The sequence below is a fragment of the Camellia sinensis genome, chromosome 9, assembly GCF_055761805.1.
Source record: "Camellia sinensis isolate YWXY chromosome 9, ASM5576180v1, whole genome shotgun sequence".
In the NCBI taxonomy this organism is placed as follows: Eukaryota; Viridiplantae; Streptophyta; class Magnoliopsida; order Ericales; family Theaceae; genus Camellia; species Camellia sinensis.
This window is the reverse complement of record NC_138969.1, coordinates 196,452,050-196,473,385: the sequence shown is the minus strand read 5'-3', so window position 1 is coordinate 196,473,385 and position 21,336 is coordinate 196,452,050. Positions and strand designations below refer to the sequence as shown.

At 40.4% G+C, this 21,336-nt stretch overlaps 1 protein-coding gene across 1 annotated transcript; it reads left to right on the top strand.

Moving 5' to 3' along the window:
• Nucleotides 1-2,377: 2,377 nt before the first annotated feature.
• Nucleotides 2,378-6,013, top strand: LOC114295594 (nuclear pore complex protein GP210). The gene is made up of 10 exons (XM_082889694.1): nucleotides 2,378-2,567; nucleotides 2,966-3,048; nucleotides 3,266-3,325; nucleotides 3,392-3,460; nucleotides 3,734-3,880; nucleotides 3,971-4,090; nucleotides 4,309-4,428; nucleotides 5,459-5,614; nucleotides 5,711-5,773; nucleotides 5,870-6,013. The coding sequence occupies exons 3-10, from the start codon at nucleotides 3,323-3,325 to the stop codon at nucleotides 6,011-6,013; spliced, it is 822 nt and encodes a 273-aa protein (XP_082745820.1). The 5' UTR covers nucleotides 2,378-2,567; nucleotides 2,966-3,048; nucleotides 3,266-3,322.
• Nucleotides 6,014-21,336: the final 15,323 nt, after the last annotated feature.

The window sequence follows — 21,336 nt, the reverse complement described above, 5'->3', positions numbered from 1 at the left end:
GCCGCTACCCCGTGGACACCGCTACTCTCCTTTCTCTTTTTCTGTCCCTCTCTCTCAGTGGACTGAAACTAGGCGTGTAATTTTGGCCCGCGGCCTGTTTAGGCCCAAGCCTAGCCCGAGGATTTGGGCTAGGGCCTGGGCCATCGTTTTGAAGCCTGCCCGGCCCGCTTGGCCCATCCCGTGGCCGGGCCCATTGGCCCGCCCAAAAGCCTGGCCCGAGGCTTGGCCCACCCGATATCCAGTGTTATTTTTAATGAAAAATAATAAAATTTTGGTGGAAAAAAAAATGTTTAGGCCTGCCAAGCCCGAGCCCATGGGCCCGACCCACCTAAAGTTCAAATACCCCTGGGTTTGGACTAGGGCCTGGGCCTAGTTTTCTGACCCGTGGGCCAGCCCGATTTTTTTGCGGGAGCCTGCAAGGCCCGACATGAACCGAGCCAAAATTACAACCCTAAAACTCCTTTTTTTTTTTTTTTTTTTTTGATTTCCCTCATCAAAACAAAGCGGCTCCCTTGGAAGCGTTTTTTTTTTTTTGAATTTGAACAACGATTATAAAGTCAGACTCTCTCCCCCCCCCCCCCCACCCCAATTCTCTTCATCACTCACGTTCATCTTCTTCTTCTTCTTCTTCTACCCCAACTCTAAAAAACCCCAGCTCTGATATATATATATATATATATAATGGACCCGACGAAAAACACATATACATTTGCTTCCAGTATTCTCGACCAAATTTCCCGTTCCATGGATGACGGGAACGAGAATTTTTAGGACAATAGAGTCGTCAAAACTACATCTATGTATCCCCCATCATCCGCTTCCGGTATTCTTGACGATATCGGCCGTCCCATGGACGGCGGGAACGAGAACCAGAGTCAGGGCCGTAGTGTCATGGACGAAGACATGGCGAGCCGAGCATGTCTCCTCAAGCACGAGACAACCAGTGTTTCAAAGAGGCCAAAGCCAGTGAAGACAACTACTGTTTCAAAGAAGGAGAAACAGCCAATCTGGCCTGGGGCTAAGCTCGCGAGCCTTTTCAAATCTCTGTTTACTAATGGAAATTCAAAGAAGACGAAGAAGAGAAAAGCAAAGTCCACTCAATCATGTACGTGTTCATGGGCATCTACGCGTTCAGCAGCCGTGAGAGAGAGTTTGAAAGGGCATGCAAAGAATGCTATGGTGCTCAGAAATGAAAATGCTAGTGGCAACGAAGACGACTATGACGATGCGGCTAGTAGTGATTCAAGTTCGGATTTGTTCGAGCTTGATCACTTGGCATTTACTGGGAATAACAATAGTAGATAATATTGTGTAATGATTAGTTTCATAGTTGATTAAATCATTTACTGGGCATTTACTTGGCTGGTGGCATGATTGTTAGTTTCATATTTATCATTCATTTATTTTTCTGTACAGTAATTTTGAGCAAGTATTTTTATGTTTGTTTATATATATATATATATATATAGAGAGAGAGAGAGAGAGAATGGGAGGTGAAAAAATTGAAAAAGAAATGTATTTTATTTGATCAAGTGGTGTTTAATTGTCTGTGACATAAGGCGCATCAAGGATTTAGTTGCCACTTAATATTTTGTTGAATAGAAGTTATTCTTTTGGCCACCTTACCTGGTCTTATTTCATCTACTTAATCTTGTTTCAGCTGCATACCCTTATACAACTTCAGCTATACATATGACTATATAATGTCAATAAAAACCATATTCAGAATACCTTCCGCAAATTTTCTTCTAGTAAATTGAAGTGGTTGTCCTCAAGCTCAAAACCACAGTTTTGCACTTAATAAAATGATATTCTATGATGTGACCAAACAGTGGCTCCTATATTCTATATTTTTTAGTTTCCAAAGAGTAGGGACAACTGTTCAAAAGTAAACATTATGAACCACTTATATATTGGATGTCTCATTCATCAATTAGTTATTTAATAACTTAGATGACTTTTTAATTTTTGGATAAGCGAAGGAAGAATCCATTAAAGATGCCAAAGGGGGCCACAACCTCTGCACACTAGATGTGTGCAATGTCAAGATAAAAAGCTATCAACAAGACTAAGCTCTTCTATGAAATCTACCAAAAGAAAAGGAAGATTCACAAACCTTCCCTTTGAGCTAAAAATAAAAAGTCTGTAGTAAAGATCTCTTTAACATCTTAGATGACTTTTAAACTTAACAAGTTATGAAGACTATCCGTTTTACTTTGGAGTTCCAGTATTGAAATACACATACTTTTTGGTGTTTCTGAAAAGATAAGTTCTAGATGTCCAATGCTGTTCAACTGTAAAAAGACATCGGCACATTTCGGTTTTATCACCCAATACTTGGGCTTCTCATATGAGATGCTTTTTTCTTTTCCAGTTAAATCTCTCAATCACTGGAGGAAGCCTTTTTTTTGGATGCTGTTGTTAATAATTCTCAAGTTGTAGAAGTGATTCAGCCACCATCAGGTTTACAATGCTCGCAGTTAGTACTGGCTCCTAAAGGGTTGGGAACTGCACTTGTTACTGCTTCTGACATTGGACTTTCACCTCCACTTGCTGCTACTTCTGTGGTAATCTTTCCCGTTTTTTATGTTTTCTTTGCGTGATTTGTCCACCCGTTAGAATCTGTCAAAAATTTCCTTTTAGTTTTGCTTCTTACATGATTACAGATTTCCAATTCTAATTTCTATTGCTTGTGTTGAAGATAGAAAATCAGGAGGTTAAGATATAAGATTACAGAGTCCCGCATGCCTGGTGAAGTATGTGTGAAATGACTCATTGGTGTGAGCTGTGGACCATCATTGTACAACACATTTAAACCCATGCAAGCCTAGCCCAAAGCAAACAATATTGTACAATGTTGGGTCAAAGCCAAATATGACATTATAAAAAAGATTGTGTTGTGATACTTTGCTGTTGGTACCTTGATTTCCAGTTATTTATGGTTTGTATATCAAAATAAATGCAGTTTCTAATCAAAAGCAAGGATTTGTTTCTTAATTTTCAAAGTTCGAGGACAACTTTTTTAGCATTACAGTATATTATCAAAAGGTTAGATCCCTCATTTTTTAATTTTTTTTTGGGAAAAAAGTGCTTGAGTTTTACCAAATTGACTGGCTTATTATATGACAAACTATTTGAGTAATCTGATCTGATTTTTCACTGCCAGTAAGAATCTTCCTAACTTCTGAGGATCACAGAGGTCAAATGTTTCTAGATTTTCTAATCAAAGCATATAATGTGTCTCCATTTTTATTTTTGCCTACAGGTTCAAGTTGCCGAGGTGGACTGGATTAAGATCACTTCACCGGAAGAGTTGAGCCTTATGGTATGAGTGACTGGGTGATTTGTTTTCTCTTTTACTGTTGTTATATGCTTACCACGATATTTGCAGGAAGGAAGTTTGCAGTCTATTGATCTTTTGGCTGGAATTGATGATGGAAGTACTTTTAGCTCTTCCCAGGTTCGAAGATCCATAAATTATCTTTCAGAATATATTTTTTTGATTTTGTTTTCTTTAATGCATGAATTTTATTACAAGAAGTGATATATTTACTCTGTTTTGTACCAGTTGAATCGATTCACTGGCTTTCATGTGACTAATGGAATCCCTGTGTTATGGAGCTTAACATTTCTTTCTTATTCTATTATTAAATACCTAACTGATATTCTTTTAAAACAAAAATAAATCTCCTCTAACACTGAGAAGCTCCATGATTAATAATCTTTGTCGCAGTACATTTACATGAGTATTCGTGTCCATATTGAGGATCATGTAGTGGAGCTTGTAGACAGTGATGATTTCCCAAGTCTTATTGATGGATATGTGAAGGCACAAAATTTCATAATTTGGGCTAGACATATTGGGGTTACCACTCTTTATGTGAGTTACTGATTTTTCCTTTTCTAAATAAATGTTAATTTTTTAAATTGGATTGTGCTGACAAATATTAATCTGGATTTTGGAATTTAGGTCAGTGCACGACAACAATCTGGGCGAGAAATATTGAGTCAGCCCATTAAGGTTGAAGTCTACGCACCACCTACACTGCATCCTAGTGATATTTTTTTGGTACCAGGTGCTTCCTATGTGGTATGTTCCAAAATATTTCCTCCATGTTTTTCATCTTTTCCTTTTAAACTACACGTTTAAACAAAACTAGTAAGTGGTCAAAAAGAGTCCTAAAGTTGCGTTTGAACTATGGCATTCTTTATAATGAATAGCCATTTTTTTTTTTCTTAATACAAATAATATTATTAATACCTTGTTTTTGACTTGATATTGTAATGTTTAATTTTTCCTTCATTCAGCTTACTGTGAGAGGAGGCCCAACCATTGGTGCCTATGTGGAGTATGCTAGTATGGAAGATGGGACTGCAACAATTCACAGATCTTCAGGACGACTGTCTGCAGTTTCACCTGGAAATACTGTAAGATTTGATCTCAAGTTGAGACTCAAACTGGATCATTTAGGATCACATATGTAGAGCATTAAACATTAAACATTGGTTACAAGTATTTTTTTCTGAAGCGTCCTTATGTGAAAGTCATAGTTATGGTTGTGTTCTCTGGTTCTTTTCCTCGAATCAATACACACCGTGACACCGACTTCCCCATTAAGGCTTCCTGAGAACTAGTTTGTTTGGTACTTCTAAATGTATTTTCAGGTTTCTTTGTTCTGTCGTTGTGGATTGTTATCCGTTCTCTCTACTTTCTATCAATGGCCACAATTTGATTCTGAAAAGGGACATTCTGTTCGTCAAAACCCTTCTCATTCAATCCCATCAATGGGGAGTTTATTCAGGCTCCAAGTAGAGCTGCCAAATATTGGACCCAGACTGACCAACCTAACTGAACCAAATGGGCTAACTTGGCATTTTGTTAAGGGGGTTAGTTGTGAGTAAACCATATCAAAGTGATTACTAACAGGAGAAGCTAACTATTTTATCGGGCCTGCCAACTTGATACTGACTTCATTTTTTTTTACTTGATTTGGTTAGAAGTTATGACAATTTTGAAATGATTTTTAAATAGACCATCTATGAACACTTTCCCTGCAAATAAATTGGTCTGTTTCAGGTTGGCTATTTTAGGATCCTTTGATCCCAGTCCTTCCTAACCACTTGCCAGCATGATCTATCTATAACTTGGAGGGAAAGAAATTGGCTTTTGAAATTTATTGCTTTGCATCTTTTAGCGAGTTACTGTAACATTGTAGCTTAATACTATATGACCATGTTTGTTTGGGCGGACTGGATTAGCATTCCCATGACTAATAGTCCTAGGACTACGAATTCGTTGGATTATATATCCTCTCTTAACTAATAGTTAAGTTTAAAATAATTAATCCGTACTTCAATTGTTTAACCAAACATCGGATTAATAATTTTATTGGATTATTAGTCCAATCCCAAGCTCATATCCACCCAAACAAACATGGCCTATGTTTGTTATATTCAGACTGTAGTTGCGACAGTGTATGGCAATGGAGATATCATGATTTGTCACGCACATGGCCAAGTCAGAGTTGGGATCCCTTCTTCTGTGAAATTGAATGCACAGAGTGACCAGCTAGCCGTTGGTCGTGAGATGCCAATATTTCCTTATTTTTCCGAGGCAAGAACTTACTAATACATATATATATAATCTTCTTTCAGTTTCACCCATCTCCTGTCTCCTTGTAAAATGTTCACTAACCATTGGTATTTGCAGGGAAATTTGTTTTCCTTTTATGAGCTCTGCAAGAATTACCAGTGGACTGTAGATGATGAAAAGGTAAGGTTATCTGCTATTTCTATTTTAACTGCTTGTGATTTCTCAATTTGTTATATACATGAAAATAGCTGGTTATTTCCTGTTTCCCTTGTTTAGGTATTGATTTTCAAAGTTGCAGAGCACTTACATGATGACAAGTATGGGATCCCAACTGCTAGACTGAAGGAAATTACATCCACCAGCTATTTGGATGAGAAAGACCTTGGTTTTATTGAAGTGTTATATGGAAGTTATGCTTAGTTGTACAAGCATATTGTCATTTACTGGGTCAATATGATTCCTGAGAAATAGATTGTGCAACATTTTTGCGGTTTGGAAGCTTTCATTAAAATTTGAACCAATGAAACAAGTTCTCTTGCACCATGGATCGATACACATTTCACTTTACAATTGAATATTGAATGCCTTTATGTAATTTTTAACCTATCTTCAACGGAAACTAACAGAGGCAGTAGTGAACAGATGCGATACAGTGACGGTAGATGGAAGTGCTAGGCGACGGGATAGTCCTAGATTGACATTGACTAGCGTAGTTAATAGACATATGAATCTACGTAATTTGACTAACGAAATGGCCTCTGGTAGAGCCGCGTAAAGAAGAAGGATTCATGTAGCCAATCCCATTTGATAGGATTTAAGGCTTGATTTGATTTGGTAAATAAACAAACTTTATAAGGAAAGTATCAAGATGATGCAAAAAATACAAAAATTGAGTCCCCTAAGGGGAAAATAAAGCTAAGATATCAAATTAACCTAGGAATTTTAGGGTTATTTGGCATTTATAATGCTTGTGGATGACTTCAAAGTTCAAGCAAACCCAAAACATGCCACCTCCCAAAATTCCCTAACCAAAAGCAAAAGAATGAAAAGAATTATTTGGCTTTTCCCATGAATGAGGAGGTCATGTATATATAATAAATTCATGATGCAATTTAGGAAGCGATAAAAACAAAGAAACAATACTAAATCAGTGATTGACACAATCACAGATTATATACATAATAAACCAAACCAAACCAAACCAAGCCTTAAGTCCCATCAAATGGGGTCGGTTAGATGAATCCTTCTTTTCCACGCAGCCTTATCAAAGGCCATTTCATTAGTCTAATTAAGTAAATCCATATCTCTATTTACAACGCTAGCCAATATTAATCTAGGCCTACCCCGTCCCCTAACACTTCTATCTACCGTTACGGCATCGCATCTCTTCACTACTGCCTCAGTTGGTCTCCGTTGAATATGATCAAACCATCTCAATCAATTTTCTCTCAATTTATCTTCTATCGGTGCTACCCTTACCCATTCTTGAATACACTCATTCCTAATTTTGTCTTGTCTTGTCTAGTCTTGCCACACATCCACCTTAACATCCTCATCTCAGCCACACTTATCTTATCTACATATTGTTTCTTGCTTGCCCAACACTCCGTCCCATACAACATCGCTGGTCTAATAGACGTTCTATAGAACCTATCTTTTAGTCTAGTGGGTATTTGTTTATCGCACAGTACCCCAGACACACTTCTCCACTTGTACCATCCCGCCTTAATCCTATAGGCCACATCCACATCAATCTCCCCCGCTGTTGTGATAATCGACCCTAAACAACGAAAATGTTCACTCTTAGGCAGTTCTTGGTTCTCAATTTTCACTTCTCCTCTCCTTTCATTGTTACTATTACTAAATTTACACTCCATGTACTCTGTCTTAGTTCTGCTTATCTGGAATGTAACGCCCTAAAAAAAAAACCAAAAACAAACATCCAAGAGCGTACCATGGATGTCTGTTTTTGGGTTTTTTTTTAGGGTGTTACAACTTGGTATCAGAGCGTACCGAGTTCGAATACTTTGGGTACGTGGGAAGTGATTAGTATCACAATGGGTTCATCTCGCTTGTTAGAGACTTATGTGTGACATTATGTGTTTATTTGACAACATGTTTATGTGACTATTTGGATAAGTAAAGGATTATGGAACTGGATAGTACCGTATGTTGGTTTATATGAATTAAACATTTATCAAGTGCTAATATTTTAGTTATTGCTCATATTATGTTTAGCATATCTCTACTGGGCGTTGGCTCACCCTATTTGGGACATCATTTTCAGGTGCAGGTGACATGCCACCTCCAAGGACGTAGCTTTGGAGGCTTAGTGGCTGCGGGCCCCTTTTTGATTACTTTTTGTATTATATATATATCAAGCCAAGGGCTTATTTTGTGTAGAGTTAGTACTCTTCTTTTTGTAACCAAGTGTTGACTTAGAAAGTTGTAAGCCCATAGGGCATTTACTTTTGTTGTCAACATGTAATACATTCTGTAAGAATAAACCAAACCAAACCAAACCAAGCCTTAAGTTCCATCAAATGAGGTTGGCTACATGAATCCTTCTTCTCCACGCGGCCCTATCAAAGGCCATTTCATTAGTCAAATTAAGTAGATTTATATCTCTATTTATAACGCTAGTCAACGTTAATCTAGGCCTACCCCGTCCCCTAACACTTCCATCTACCATTACAGCATCGCATCTTTTCACTACTGCCTCTGTTGGTCTCCGTTGAATATGACCAAACCATCTCAAACGATTCTCTCTCAACTTATCTTCTATCGGTGCTACTCCTACCCATTCTCGAATACACTTATTCCTAATCCTGTCTTGTCTAGTCTTACCACACATCCACCTTAGCATCCTCATCTCAGCCACACTCATCTTATCTACATTTTGTTTCTTGGTTGTCTAACACTCCGTCCCATATAACATAGCTAGTCTAATAGTCGTTCTATAAAACTTACCTTTTAGTCTAATTGGTATTCGTTTATCGCATAATACCCCAGACGCACTTCTTCATTTACACCATCCCATCTTAATCCTACGGGCTACATCTGCATCAATCTCTCCCGCTGTTGTGATAATCGACCCTAAATAACGAAAATGTTCACTCTTAGGCAGTTCTTGGTTCTCAATCTTCACTTCTCCTCTGCTTTCATTGTTACTGTTACTAAATTTACACTCCATGTACTCTGTCTTAGTTCTGCTTATCCAGAATCCTTTAGATTCAAGAGCTTTTCTCCAAATCTCCAACTTTGTGTTAACTCCTTCTCTAGTATCATCCACTAACACAATATCGTCTGCAAAAAAGCATACACCATGGCACGTCATCCTGAATATTTATCGTCAACTCGTCCATAACTAAAGCAAAAAGATAAGGGCTTAAGGTAGATCCTTGGTGTAACCCTACAGTGATAGGAAATTCATTTGTCTCTCCAGCTGAAGATCTAATAGTGGTCACCACCCCTTCATACATGTCCCTAATCACGTCAATGTAGCCTTTTGTCACCCCTTTCTTCTCTAACACCCACCATATTATATCTCGGGGCACTCTATTATATGCTTTCTCAAGGTCGATAAACACCATACGAATGTCTCTTTTCTTTTCTTTATACTTTCTATTACTCTCCTCAAAAGATAGATCGCTTCCATTGTTGACCTACCAAGCATAAACCCAAATTGATTCACTGACACCTCTGTTATGTCTCGCAATCGGCGTTCCATCACTATCTCCCACACTTTCATTATATGACACATTAGCTTGATTCTTCTATAGTTGTTACAATTCTGGACATCACCTTTATTCTTATAGATTGGCACTAAAATACTCTTCCTCCACTCATCTGGCATGTTCCTAGTCAACAAAATTTTGCTAAACAACCTAGTCAACCAAGCAACCCCCTTTTTACCCAAACACTTCCAAGCTTCAATAGGGATATCATCGGGTCCTAAAGCCTTATTTGATTTCATCTTCTTAAGTGCAATCTCCACTTCAAAGTTCCTAATCCTGCGATAGAACCTATAGTCTTGGTTTATCGTATTACTGGCTATTTCTTCCCCTATTGTCGTACTTTCATGTTCCTCATTTAACAATTTCTCAAAATAATTCTTCCATCTTTCCTTAATCTCATCATCCTTCACCAATGCATTAGAATCCTCACTCTTGATGCACTTTACTTGATTAAAATCTCTTATTTTCCTCTCCCGTATCTTAGCAAGTTTGTATACCCTTTTCTCTCCCTCCTTACTATCTAGTCTAGTGTATAGGTCATCATAAGCTTTCAACTTAGTCTCTCTCACTACTTTTTTGACCTCCTTATTATCCAATCTAGAGCTCTTAAGGCTTTCATCAGTTCTATCCTTCTGCCACTTTTTAAAGCACTCTTTTTTTGCCATAACTACCGCTTGAATCTCTTCCCTCCACCACCAAGTTTCCTTAGAGCTGGGTCCCGTTCCTTTCGACTTTCTAAGCACTTCCCTTGAGATTCTCCTCATACAATTGGCCATCGAATTCCACATAGTGTTAGCATCACCTTCTAAGTCCCAAGTACCTTTCCTATCCATTTGATTCTTAAATATTTCTAGTTTATCCCCTTTTAGGTCCCACCATCTCGTCCTACGACGCCCATCATCCTTCCTAGCTTGGTATTGCCCTCTAAAACATAAATCTAGTACCAAAATCCTATATTGAGAGACCAGACTCTCTCCAGGAATCACCTTACAATCATTGCATTTTAGGCAGTCCAATTTTCTCACTAAGAAGTAATCTATTTGGCTCTTAACTAATCCACTCTTAAAAGTTATCAAATGCTCCTCCCTCTTCTTATACATAGTATTGCCCACCACTAGGTTAGAAGCCAACGCAAAATCTAAGATTCTCTTTCCAGCTTCATTTCTGTCACCAAAACCGTATCCACCATGCACCCTTTCATAACCTAGTTTATCTATACCCACATGGTCATTAAAATCTCCACCTATAACCAGGTTCTCTCCTACAGGTATCTCCAGTAAAATCTCATCCATTTGCTTCTAAAAATCCCTCTTAGTCTGATCATCTAACCCTACTTGAGGGGCGTAAGCGCTAATAATGTGTCACGACCCCAAACCGCCCCTAGTAGTTTGGTGCCGTGATGGCCAGTAATCCGAGATTACCGAAGGCCAACTTTCAAAATTCACACACAATCAGAGTATAAATATATGGGGCTAACATGAGCGGAAGTAATAATTTAAAATACAAGTGGTCCATAAGAGCAGTGCATAAGTCAAATGGAATGACATACATCTTTACACAGCTTTACAACTTGAACACAATTTAAGTGAGGTCCAAAATACATATTACATTTTAAGAAAGAGCTTCACAAGCCGACATAAACAAAATGTACGAACTACAGGTCAAGGAACATAGTCTGCCAGATTGCCAACATCCTCGTTGCCGACATAACATACATACAAAACATACCTCCTAATCAAAAGGCTTCTCAAGCCAACGTGTACAAAATACAAATATTACAAGTCGAGAAGCATGATTTTCAAGACTGCCGACGTAATCAAAAATCTAAAACAAGCTCCAGAATAACATCTAGGCGTCATCACCCTCTTGCTCATCACCTACATATATATAGAGAGGGTGAGCTTGGATACTCAGTGAATGGTATAAATAATAAAGGGGTTTGCATGAATAATAGCTGAAGTCTTTCCAAACAATACATGTCAAAACTTTATATAACAAGGGATGGACCTCGTCCATCTAACAAATCTTCAAAGCTTCAAGGGATGCTTACTAGCATTCAACATATTACAAATGACAACATTCCGGCAAACAAATCCACGCGGTAAACCGCCAGTGGCAAAACAAGACAAAACAAGGGAGGTATCTCGAACAAGATGTGCTGCGAAAGTTTAGAGTCCTCCAGCACAAGGGACTTTCAAAACAAGATGTGATGCGAAAGTTTAGAGTCCTCCAGCACAAGGGACTTTCAAAACAAGATGTGCTGCGAAAGTTTAGAGTCCTCCAGCACAAGGGACTTTCAAAACGAGATGATGCTTGATTTACAAATTAGGGACAATTATTCATGCTTAACAAATACTTTCAAACAAGAAAAGCAAAGTCTTTATCAAAACATATAACATAGCTTTATTAAAAATACCACTCACATAGTTCGTCAAACGTCGGGGTCAAGGCAAGTCCCAGTCCTTCAAACACATGGAAAAGTCTATTGAATGCATTACTCAAAACAAGTCTAGCATGCATGCACATGAACTCGGCATTCCTCAAAAACTAAGTCAAATCAAATCAAAACACCGTTTCTTATTTCTGGAAAACATGCTGGGCAACTACCAGGTCTAGGCCGAGGTCCCACACCTCCTTGCCGAGGTGTGGCCCCGACGGCCACATTCAAAAGTGAAGTCGGCAAAATCTGGGTTTCCCTCTTGATAAACATGAAGAACATGCGCATGAAGAACATGAACATGAGGAAGATGAATGCAAAGATCAAAACTTGCTATTTCGAAAGCTGAGATTTCATGCTATGAATTAAAAAACACGGACCTGGGTACCCATACTCAAGGATCTTATCAAAACAAACACAAAAACATGAGCCTTAACGCAAACTTTCGGATCAAACGAGGCTTTTCTTCAAGAACACCTGAAAACCATTTTCTCTTACTAAAACCAACTTTAAATCAATGCATGACGTGCCGAACAGGTTTGATCGTGCAATGCAGCTAGATGATCAATAAGAACAACAAGAGTAGGTTAAGATTCTAACCTCAAAACTCGAATCTAACGGTTCAAGCTCCAACGATTAAGCTTAGAAGTTCACTCTCTCTTGTTCAACTTCTCCTTCTTCTTCCTAGAGTCTCTCTCTCTAAAAGGCAAGATTTGATACAAAAATGATATGTTTCTCCCGACAGTCACTGACTTAATCCCTCTGCTGGGACACGTGGCACCGGCTGATTGGCTCTACCCAAAAAGGTGACTGACTGATAAGACAAGACCATGACAAAGTGTATTCAACAATCTAGATGGTAAGAGCACTCCGGCAAGTGATGATCTCGGCTAAGGGCAAAGCTTCGGCAAACAGGGTAACAATGACATCGGCTTGGAAGGACAACACTTGACTAAGCTGTGCCACACCTTGGCCTAAATGTGCCACACCTCGGTCTAGGTCATACCATTCCAGGAACAAAATCACTAATGCAAGGGTCAAGGATCTAGAACGCCTAGATATTAACATCTCGGCCTAGATGATGCACATCTCGGCCTAGGCGACGCGCACGTCGGCCTAGATAGTGACATCTCGGCCAATATGCCAGGGTAGAGATGGAGGTCAACCGATGGGGTTCCAAGATAGTTCTAAGCGTGGAAAGGTTCCAAGGTGTCTAGGCTCAAGATAACCTCGGCAACACACCAGGCAAGAACAAAGCATGCAAGCAACATTCGAGCAAAACAAGACAAGATTTGCAAATGCACATATCAAAACAAGATCATACATAAATGTATGCAAGTATGACTAAGTTAAAATGAGGGTTGTTACATTCTACCTCCCTTAAAGAAGTTTGGTCCCCAAACTTGAGTTACCTTGTTCCATAAACAGTTCGAGATGTCAGACTTTCATTTCCTCTTCCATTTCCCATGTAGCATCCTCACCGTAATGCTCCCTCCATTCAACTTTCACCATTGGTATCGATTTACTTCTCAACTGTTTCACCTGCCTATCGACAATCCATATCGGCTTCTCTTCATAGCCTAAATCTTCGTTAATTACATTTCCGAAATAGTCGATCACATGTAGTGGATCTCGAATATACTTCCTCAGCATCGAAACATGGAACACATTATGGACTTGGCTCAATCCTGGCGGCAAAGCAAGTCTGTAGGCAGCGAGGTTAACCTTCTCAAGAACTTTAAAAGGTCCGATGTAACGGGGTGCTAACTTACCCTTCTTCCCAAATCTTGTAACTCCTTTCATCGGCGAAATCTTTAGGAATACATGGTCCCCGACTTCAAATTCCAACTCTCTTCTTCTCTGGTCGGCATAACTCTTCTGTCGACTCTGTGCAGTTTTGATTCTTTGCTGGACGAGCTTAATCTTCTCGGTTGTTACTTGAATTAACTCGGGACCAAACAGAGCTTTGTCTCCTACCTCGGTCCAACATATCGGCGACCTGCACTTTCTTCCATACAGTGCTTCATACGGCGCCATGCCAATGCTAGCTTGATAACTGTTGTTGTAGGTAAATTCCACCAATGGCAAATGCACTCCCCAACTTCCTTGGAGGTCCAATACACATAGTCTAAGCATATCTTCAAGTGTCTGAATCGTCCTCTCTATTTGCCCATCAGTCTGGGGATGAAAAGCTGTGCTAAACCTCAACTCAGCTCCGAAAGCTCTTTGTAGGCTCTGCCAAAATCTGGAAACCAACTTTGGATCTCGGTCTGACACAATTGACATCAGCACTCCATGAAGTCTAACAATCTCATTCACATACAACAAAGCAAGTTTGTCGGCGTTGAAGGTAGTCTTAACGGGCAAGAAGTGTGCTGACTTAGTTAGTCTATCCACGACAACCCAAATCGAATCCATACCCTTTTGTGTCTTCGGCAAACCAACCACAAAGTCCATGGAGATGTGCTCCCATTTCCACTCAGGAATCGGTAAAGGTTGAAGAAGTCCTGCTGGCTTTTGATGTTTTGCTTTCACTTGTTGACAATACAAACATTGCGACACGAATTCGGCTATTTCTCCTTTCATATTCGGCCACCAAAACGTCTGCTTCACATCCTGATACATCTTGGTGTTCCCTGGGTGAACAGCAAACTTGGAACCATGAGCTTCCTGCAAAATTTTCCTTTTCAACTCTGGGATGTCGGCCACACACAATCTTCCTTCAAACTTGAGCACTTGATTTTCTATGGTATACCCTGATCTCGGCTTTGTGGTAATCTCATCGGCCACCTTCTTGAAGAATTCATCCTCCATCTGTCTTGTCTTCACTTCCTCGACAATTGTCGGCTCCACTAAGATCGTGGTTAGACATGCCAAATTTCCAACCATCTTTCTGCTCAAAGCGTCGGCTACGGTGTTAGCTTTACCTGAATGATATTGAATCTGCATATCGTAATCTTTCAACAACTCAAGCCATCTTCTCTGCCTCATATTCAATTCCTTCTGAGTGAACAAGTACTTTAAACTTTTATGATCTGTAAAAACCTAACAAGAAGCTCCATACAAGTAGTGGCGCCAAATCTTCAAAGCAAATACCACGGCTGCTAATTCTAAATCATGGGTGGGATAGTTCTTTTCATGTGGCTTTAGTTGACGAGATGCATATGCTATAACCCTACCTTTTTGCATTAATACACAACCTAGACCCTTATGCGAAGCATCACTGTAAACATGAAAATCTTCATTACCTGATGGCAGTACAAGAACTGGTGCTGCGACTAACCTCGTCTTCAACTCCTGGAAGGCTGCTTCCCTATCCTTAGTCCATTCGTAAGCCGCTCCCTTCTTAGTCAGTTGTGTCAACGGAATTGCAATCCTTGAGAAATCCTTCATGAACTTCCTGTAATAACCTGCCAATCCCAGAAAGCTACGAACCTCGGACACATTAGTCGGCCTCAGCCAGTTTACAATGGCTTCAATTTTACTAGGATCGACCGAAATACCATCTTTATCAATCACATGACCCAAAAATGAAATAGTGGTAAGCCAAAACTCACGCTTGTTAAATTTAGCATGCAATTTCTAATCCCTCAAAGTCTGTAAGGTAAGTCTCAAATGATCCTCGTGCTCAGCTTTACTCTTAGAGTAGATCAATATATCATCGATGAAGACAACCACAAACTCGTCTAGATACAGTTTAAAGACTCTGTTCATCAAATCCATAAATGCCGCAGGGGCATTGGTCACTCCAAATGGCATTACTAAAAACTCGTAGTGGCCATACCTCGTCCGAAAAGCGGTCTTCTCAACATCCTCGGCTTTAACCTTAAGCTGATGATAACCCGACTTAAGGTCAATTTTAGAAAAGACTCGTGCTCCTTGCAACTAATCAAACAAATCGTCTATCCTCGGCAACAGGTACTTATTCTTGATGGTTACCTTATTCAGTTTCCGGTAATCAATACAAAGACGAAGTGTACCATCCTTCTTCTTAACAAACAAGACGGGTGCTCCCCAGGGTGAAGTGCTCGGCCTAATAAAACCCTTATCTAGCAACTCTTGTAGTTGAAGTTTCAATTCCTTAAGCTCGGCGGGGGCCATCCTATAGGGTGTTTTAGAGATGGACTGGGTTCCCGATATGATGTCAACAGGGAACTCTACCTCTTTATCAACTAAGTGACCAGGCAAATCATTTGGAAAGACGTCGGGGAATTCATTAACCACTGGGACGTCGGCTAACTCAACACTTCCATTCAAATTACTTAATATACTACACAGATAACCTTGACACCCTTTTTGGATCAACCTATAGGCTTTCATGGATGAAATTAAGTAAGGTGGGGATACTACACCTTTTCCCTGAATTGTGACCTCGGCTAGGTTTAGGGTTTTTAACGTGACACTCTTAGAAACACAATCTATGGATGCGTGATTTGCCACTAACCAGTCCATCCCCAATATAACATCAAAATGAGTTATGTCCAATGGCATTAAATCAGCTAACAATTCAACATTCCCAATCACAACAACACATGCTCGATAGATGGATGCAACATTCATAGATCTCCCAGATGGAGTAGATACAGATAATACATAATCAAGGGGTTCTAGTTTCCTATTAATCTTCTCGGCAAACTTAGCAGAAATGAATGAATGCGTAGAACCCGAATCAATCAATACATATGCATTTTGAGAGCAAATTGGAAGTATACCTGACACCACTGTCTCAGCATTCTGAGTGTCTCCTGGTACCAGTGCAAAAACTCTGCCTTGCCTCATCGGTCCTTTCCCAACGTTACCCTTCTGTATGGAACTCGAGGTATTCTCATCTTTCTTACCTTCACCAGCCCTTGTCTTTGGACAGTCCCTCACAAAATGACCTACTTCCCCACATTCGTAACAAGCTCCAGATGCCCGACGACAGACCCCGAAATGTGGCTTCCCACAACTGGAACATGTCAGCTTAGTACCACTTTCCTGTCTTGAGTTGCTCGAACTGCCAACATTCGCTTTCTTCTTAGTACCAAACTGTGCTCGGCGATTGTCATAATTCTGTCTCTTCCTCTGGCTCTCTCTCGAACTCTGGTATCTGTTCAAGTTAGCCTCGGCCAGAATGGTTTTGTCCAATACTCCCGCGTAAGTCGGCATATTGAGCATATTAACTCGGTCTTGTATCGGTCCTCGAAGCCCACTTTCAAACTTCCTAGCCTTCATATATTCATCATTGACCATGTGGGGTGCATATCTCGCCAACTCGGTAAAGGCACGGTCATATTCAGCTACTGTTCTGTTGCCTTGTGTCAAAGTCTGGAATTCGGTAGCCTTGCGATTTCGAACACTCAGGGGAAAGTGCTTGGTGTAAAATAACTCCAAAAATCTGGTCCAGGTCAAGTCTGGATTGCTTTCTTGAACCATCACCCACCATCTGCGGGCGTCGTCATCTAGTGTAAAAGCTGCTAATGTCACCTTCTGGGTGTCGGTGCTGGGAAAGATCTCGAACAACTTCTCCATTTCCAAAACCCACGCTTCGGCTTTCATCGGCTCTATACCCCCTTGAAATCTCGGCGGTTTCATTTTCTTAAACTCTCTGATCAAAGCTATCGTGCCGTCCCCATATAAAGCTGGTTGTAGGGGCACTTGTGGTACTGGAGGAGGAGGTGGTGGAGGCGGAACTGCATTTCGGCCTTTTGTCTGCTCGGCCTGAGTCGATGTAGCACTAGCGTACTGCTGTCTTGTCTGCCTTAACTCGCGGGCCAAACCCTCAACTAGCATTTCCAGTCTGTCTATTCTGTCCTCCGACTGATCTCGGCCAACTGGAGGTCTACCTCTCCTCATGATGCTATGAGTATGCAAAATGTGGCTTTAAAACAAAATGAACAAATAATCCCGTAGGCAAGTAACAGTTAAGCATGCCGAGACAATGTACACCGTGTTCACATAGCAAGCAATATGATGCAATCCTAACATCCTTCTAAGGGGAAATCCTATGCTCTTTAGGACTCAAAGTGTGTGAATAACGTACCCTAAGGAACTTGTGCTCTGATACCATTCTGTCACGACCCCAAACCGCCCCTAGTAGTTTGGTGCCGTGATGGCCAGTAATCCGAGATTACCGAAAGCCAACTTTCAAAATTCACACACAATCAGAGTATAAATATATGGGGCTAACATGTGCGGAAGTAATAATTTAAAATACAAGTGGTCCATAAGAGCAGTGCATAAGTCAAATGGAATGGCATACATCTTTACATAGCTTTACAACTTGAACACAATTTAAGTGAGGTCCAAAATACATATTACATTTTAAGAAAGAGCTTCACAAGCCGACATAAACAAAATGTACGAACTACAGGTCAAGGAACATAGTCTGCCAGATTGCCGACATCCTCGTTGCCGACATAACATACATACAAAACATACATCCTGATCAAAAGGCTTCTCATGCCGACGTGTACGAAATACAAATATTACAAGTCGAGAAGCATGATTTTCAAGACTGCCGACGTAATCAAAAATCCAAAACAAGCTCCAGAATAACATCTAGGCGTCATCGCCCTCTTGCTCATCACCTATATATATATATAGAGGGTGAGCTTGGATACTCAGTGAATGGTATAAATAATAAAGGCGTTTGCATGAATAATAGCCGAAGTCTTTCCAAACAATACATGTCAAAACTTTATATAACAAGGGATGGACCTCGTCCATCTAACAAATCTTCAAAGCTTCAAGGGATGCTTACTAGCATTCAACATATTACAAATGACAACATTCCGGCAAACAAATCCACGCGGTAAACCGCCAGTGGCAAAACAAGACAAAACAAGGGAGGTATCTCGAACAAGATGTGCTGCGAAAGTTTAGAGTCCTCCAGCACAAGGGACTTTCAAAACAAGATGTGCTACGAAAGTTTAGAGTCCTCCGGCACAAGGGACTTTCAAAACGAGATGTGCTGCGAAAGTTTAGAGTCCTCCAGCACAAGGGACTTTCAAAACGAGATGATGCTTGATTTACAAATTAGGGACAATTATTCATGCTTAACAAATACTTTCAAACAAGAAAAGCAAAGTCTTTATCAAAACATATAATATAGCTTTATTAAAAATACCACTCACATAGTTCGTCAAACGTCGGGGTCAAGGCAAGTCCCAGTCCTACAAACACATGGCAAAGTCTATTGAATGCACTACTCAAAACAAGTCTAGCATGCATGCACATGACCTCGGCATTCCTCAAAAACTAAGTCAAATCAAATCAAAACACCATTTCTTATTTCTGGAAAACATGCTGGGCAACTACCAGGTCTAGGCTGAGGTCCCACACCTCCTTGCCGAGGTGTGGCTCCGACGGCCACATTCAAAAGCGAAGTCGTCAAAATCTGGGTTTCCCTCTTGATAAACATGAAGAACATGCGCATGAAGAACATGAAGAACATGAACATGAGGAAGATGAATGCAAAGATCAACACTTACTATTTCGAAAGCTGAGATTTCATGCTATGAATTAAAAAACACGGACCTGGGTACCCACACTCAAGGATCTTATCAAAACAAACACAAAAACATGAGCCTTAACGCAAACTTTCGGATCAAATAAGGCTTTTCTTCAAGAACACATGAAAACCATTCTCTTACTAACTTTAAATCAATGCATGACGTGCCGAACAGGTTTGACCGTGCAATGCAGCTAGATGATCAATAAGAACAACAAGAGTAGGTTAAGATTCTAACCTCAAAACTCGAATCTATCGGTTCAAGCTCCAACGATCAAGCTTGGAAGTTCACTCTATCTTGTTCAACTTCTCCTTCTTCTTCTTAGAGTCTCTCTCTCTAAAAGGCAAGATTTGATACAAAAATGATATGTTTCTCCCGACAGTCACTGACTTAATCCCTCTGCTGGGACACGTGGCACTGGCTGATTGGCTCTACCCAAAAAAGTGACTGACTGATAAGACAAGACCATGACAAAGTGTATTCAACAAGCTAGACGGTAAGAGCACTCCGGCAAGTGATGATCTCGGCTAAGGGCAAAGCTTCAGCAAACAGGGTAACAATGACATCGGCTTGGAAGGGCAACACTTGACTAAGCTGTGCCACACCTCGGCCTAGATGTGCCACACCTCGGTCTAGGTCATACCATTCCAGGAACAAAATCACTAATGCAAGGGTCAAGGATCTAGAACGTCTAGATATTAACATCTCGGCCTAGATGATGCACATCTCGGCCTAGGCGACGCGCACCTCGGCCTAGATGGTGACATCTCGGCCAATATGCCAGGGTAGAGATGGAGGTCAACCGATGGGGTTCCAAGATAGTTCTAAGCGTGGAAAGGTTCCAAGGTGTCTAGGCTCAAGATAACCTCGGCAACACACCAGGCAAGAACAAAGCATGCAAGCAACATTCGAGCAAAACAAGACAAGATTTGCAAATGCACATATCAAAACAAGATCATACATAAATATATGCAAGTATGACTAAGTTAAAATGAGGGTTGTTACATAATGTTCACTATATTCCCTCCAATAACTAGTTTAACTAGTATAATCCTATCTCCTTTCCTAGTGACCGCCACCACACTTTCCACAAGACCCTTGGCAATTATGATTCCTACCCCATTCCTGCGTCTATCCTTACCACTATAATAAAGTTTAAAACCAGTATCCTCAATTTCTCTAGCTTTCTCTCCCGTCCACTTAGTTTCTTGTATGCAAGCTATACTAACTCTCCTCCTAATCATAACATCTACCAATTCCATCGTCCTACCAGTTAAGGTTTGTTAGAATTTACCATAAACCTACCACTACCACCTCACCTACTCCACTACTCCACTAAACCTAACCCACTACACCACTACCACCTCCACTTCACCTACTCTCCACCTACTCCCAAACACACTCCTATATAATAGGAATCCTTGTAATTGTAATACATACTACAACATCAATCAATCAATAATACATATATTTTTACATGGTATCAGAGCAAAGTTAACAACCTAATCATTCTGCTTCACCGGCGGGCGGCAGCTTCGCCTTGGCCGCCCGCCGGACCTCTACCCATACCTTCACTCCGCAAATTCTTCAACAACACTTTACATAAACAGATCAAACTGCATAGAGGATCTAAGGCCACAGTGGAAGGTGATATGCGAAAGTCCTTGTTTGCTTCCAATCACCAACTCAAAATGGCTGACCAAGCAGCATGGTCTTCAAGGAAGCACATACAGTGATTCCTGCCCACATAATAGCAGAAGCCATATCGACACTCCATGGTCTTGACCTATGATGGTCAGGCCCAATCACACCAACTGAAATGCAATATGTTGAACAATATGTCCTAGCCAAGTACCCGGAGTACTCCAATGCTCTAGTTGAAGGAGGAGAGAAGACTGACCTCAACAATCTTTGCAGTCTCCGAGAGCCATCTCCCTGACCTAGACAAAACCCAGTTGGAGCCATCAAGATTGCTTGCTATTCTCACCAAGAAATCGTCGTTTCCGGGGAGTTTTCATCTCCTGTAATCCTCGTAATCTTTCGAACCCATCACGTTCGATTCCAGAGGAGCTGCCG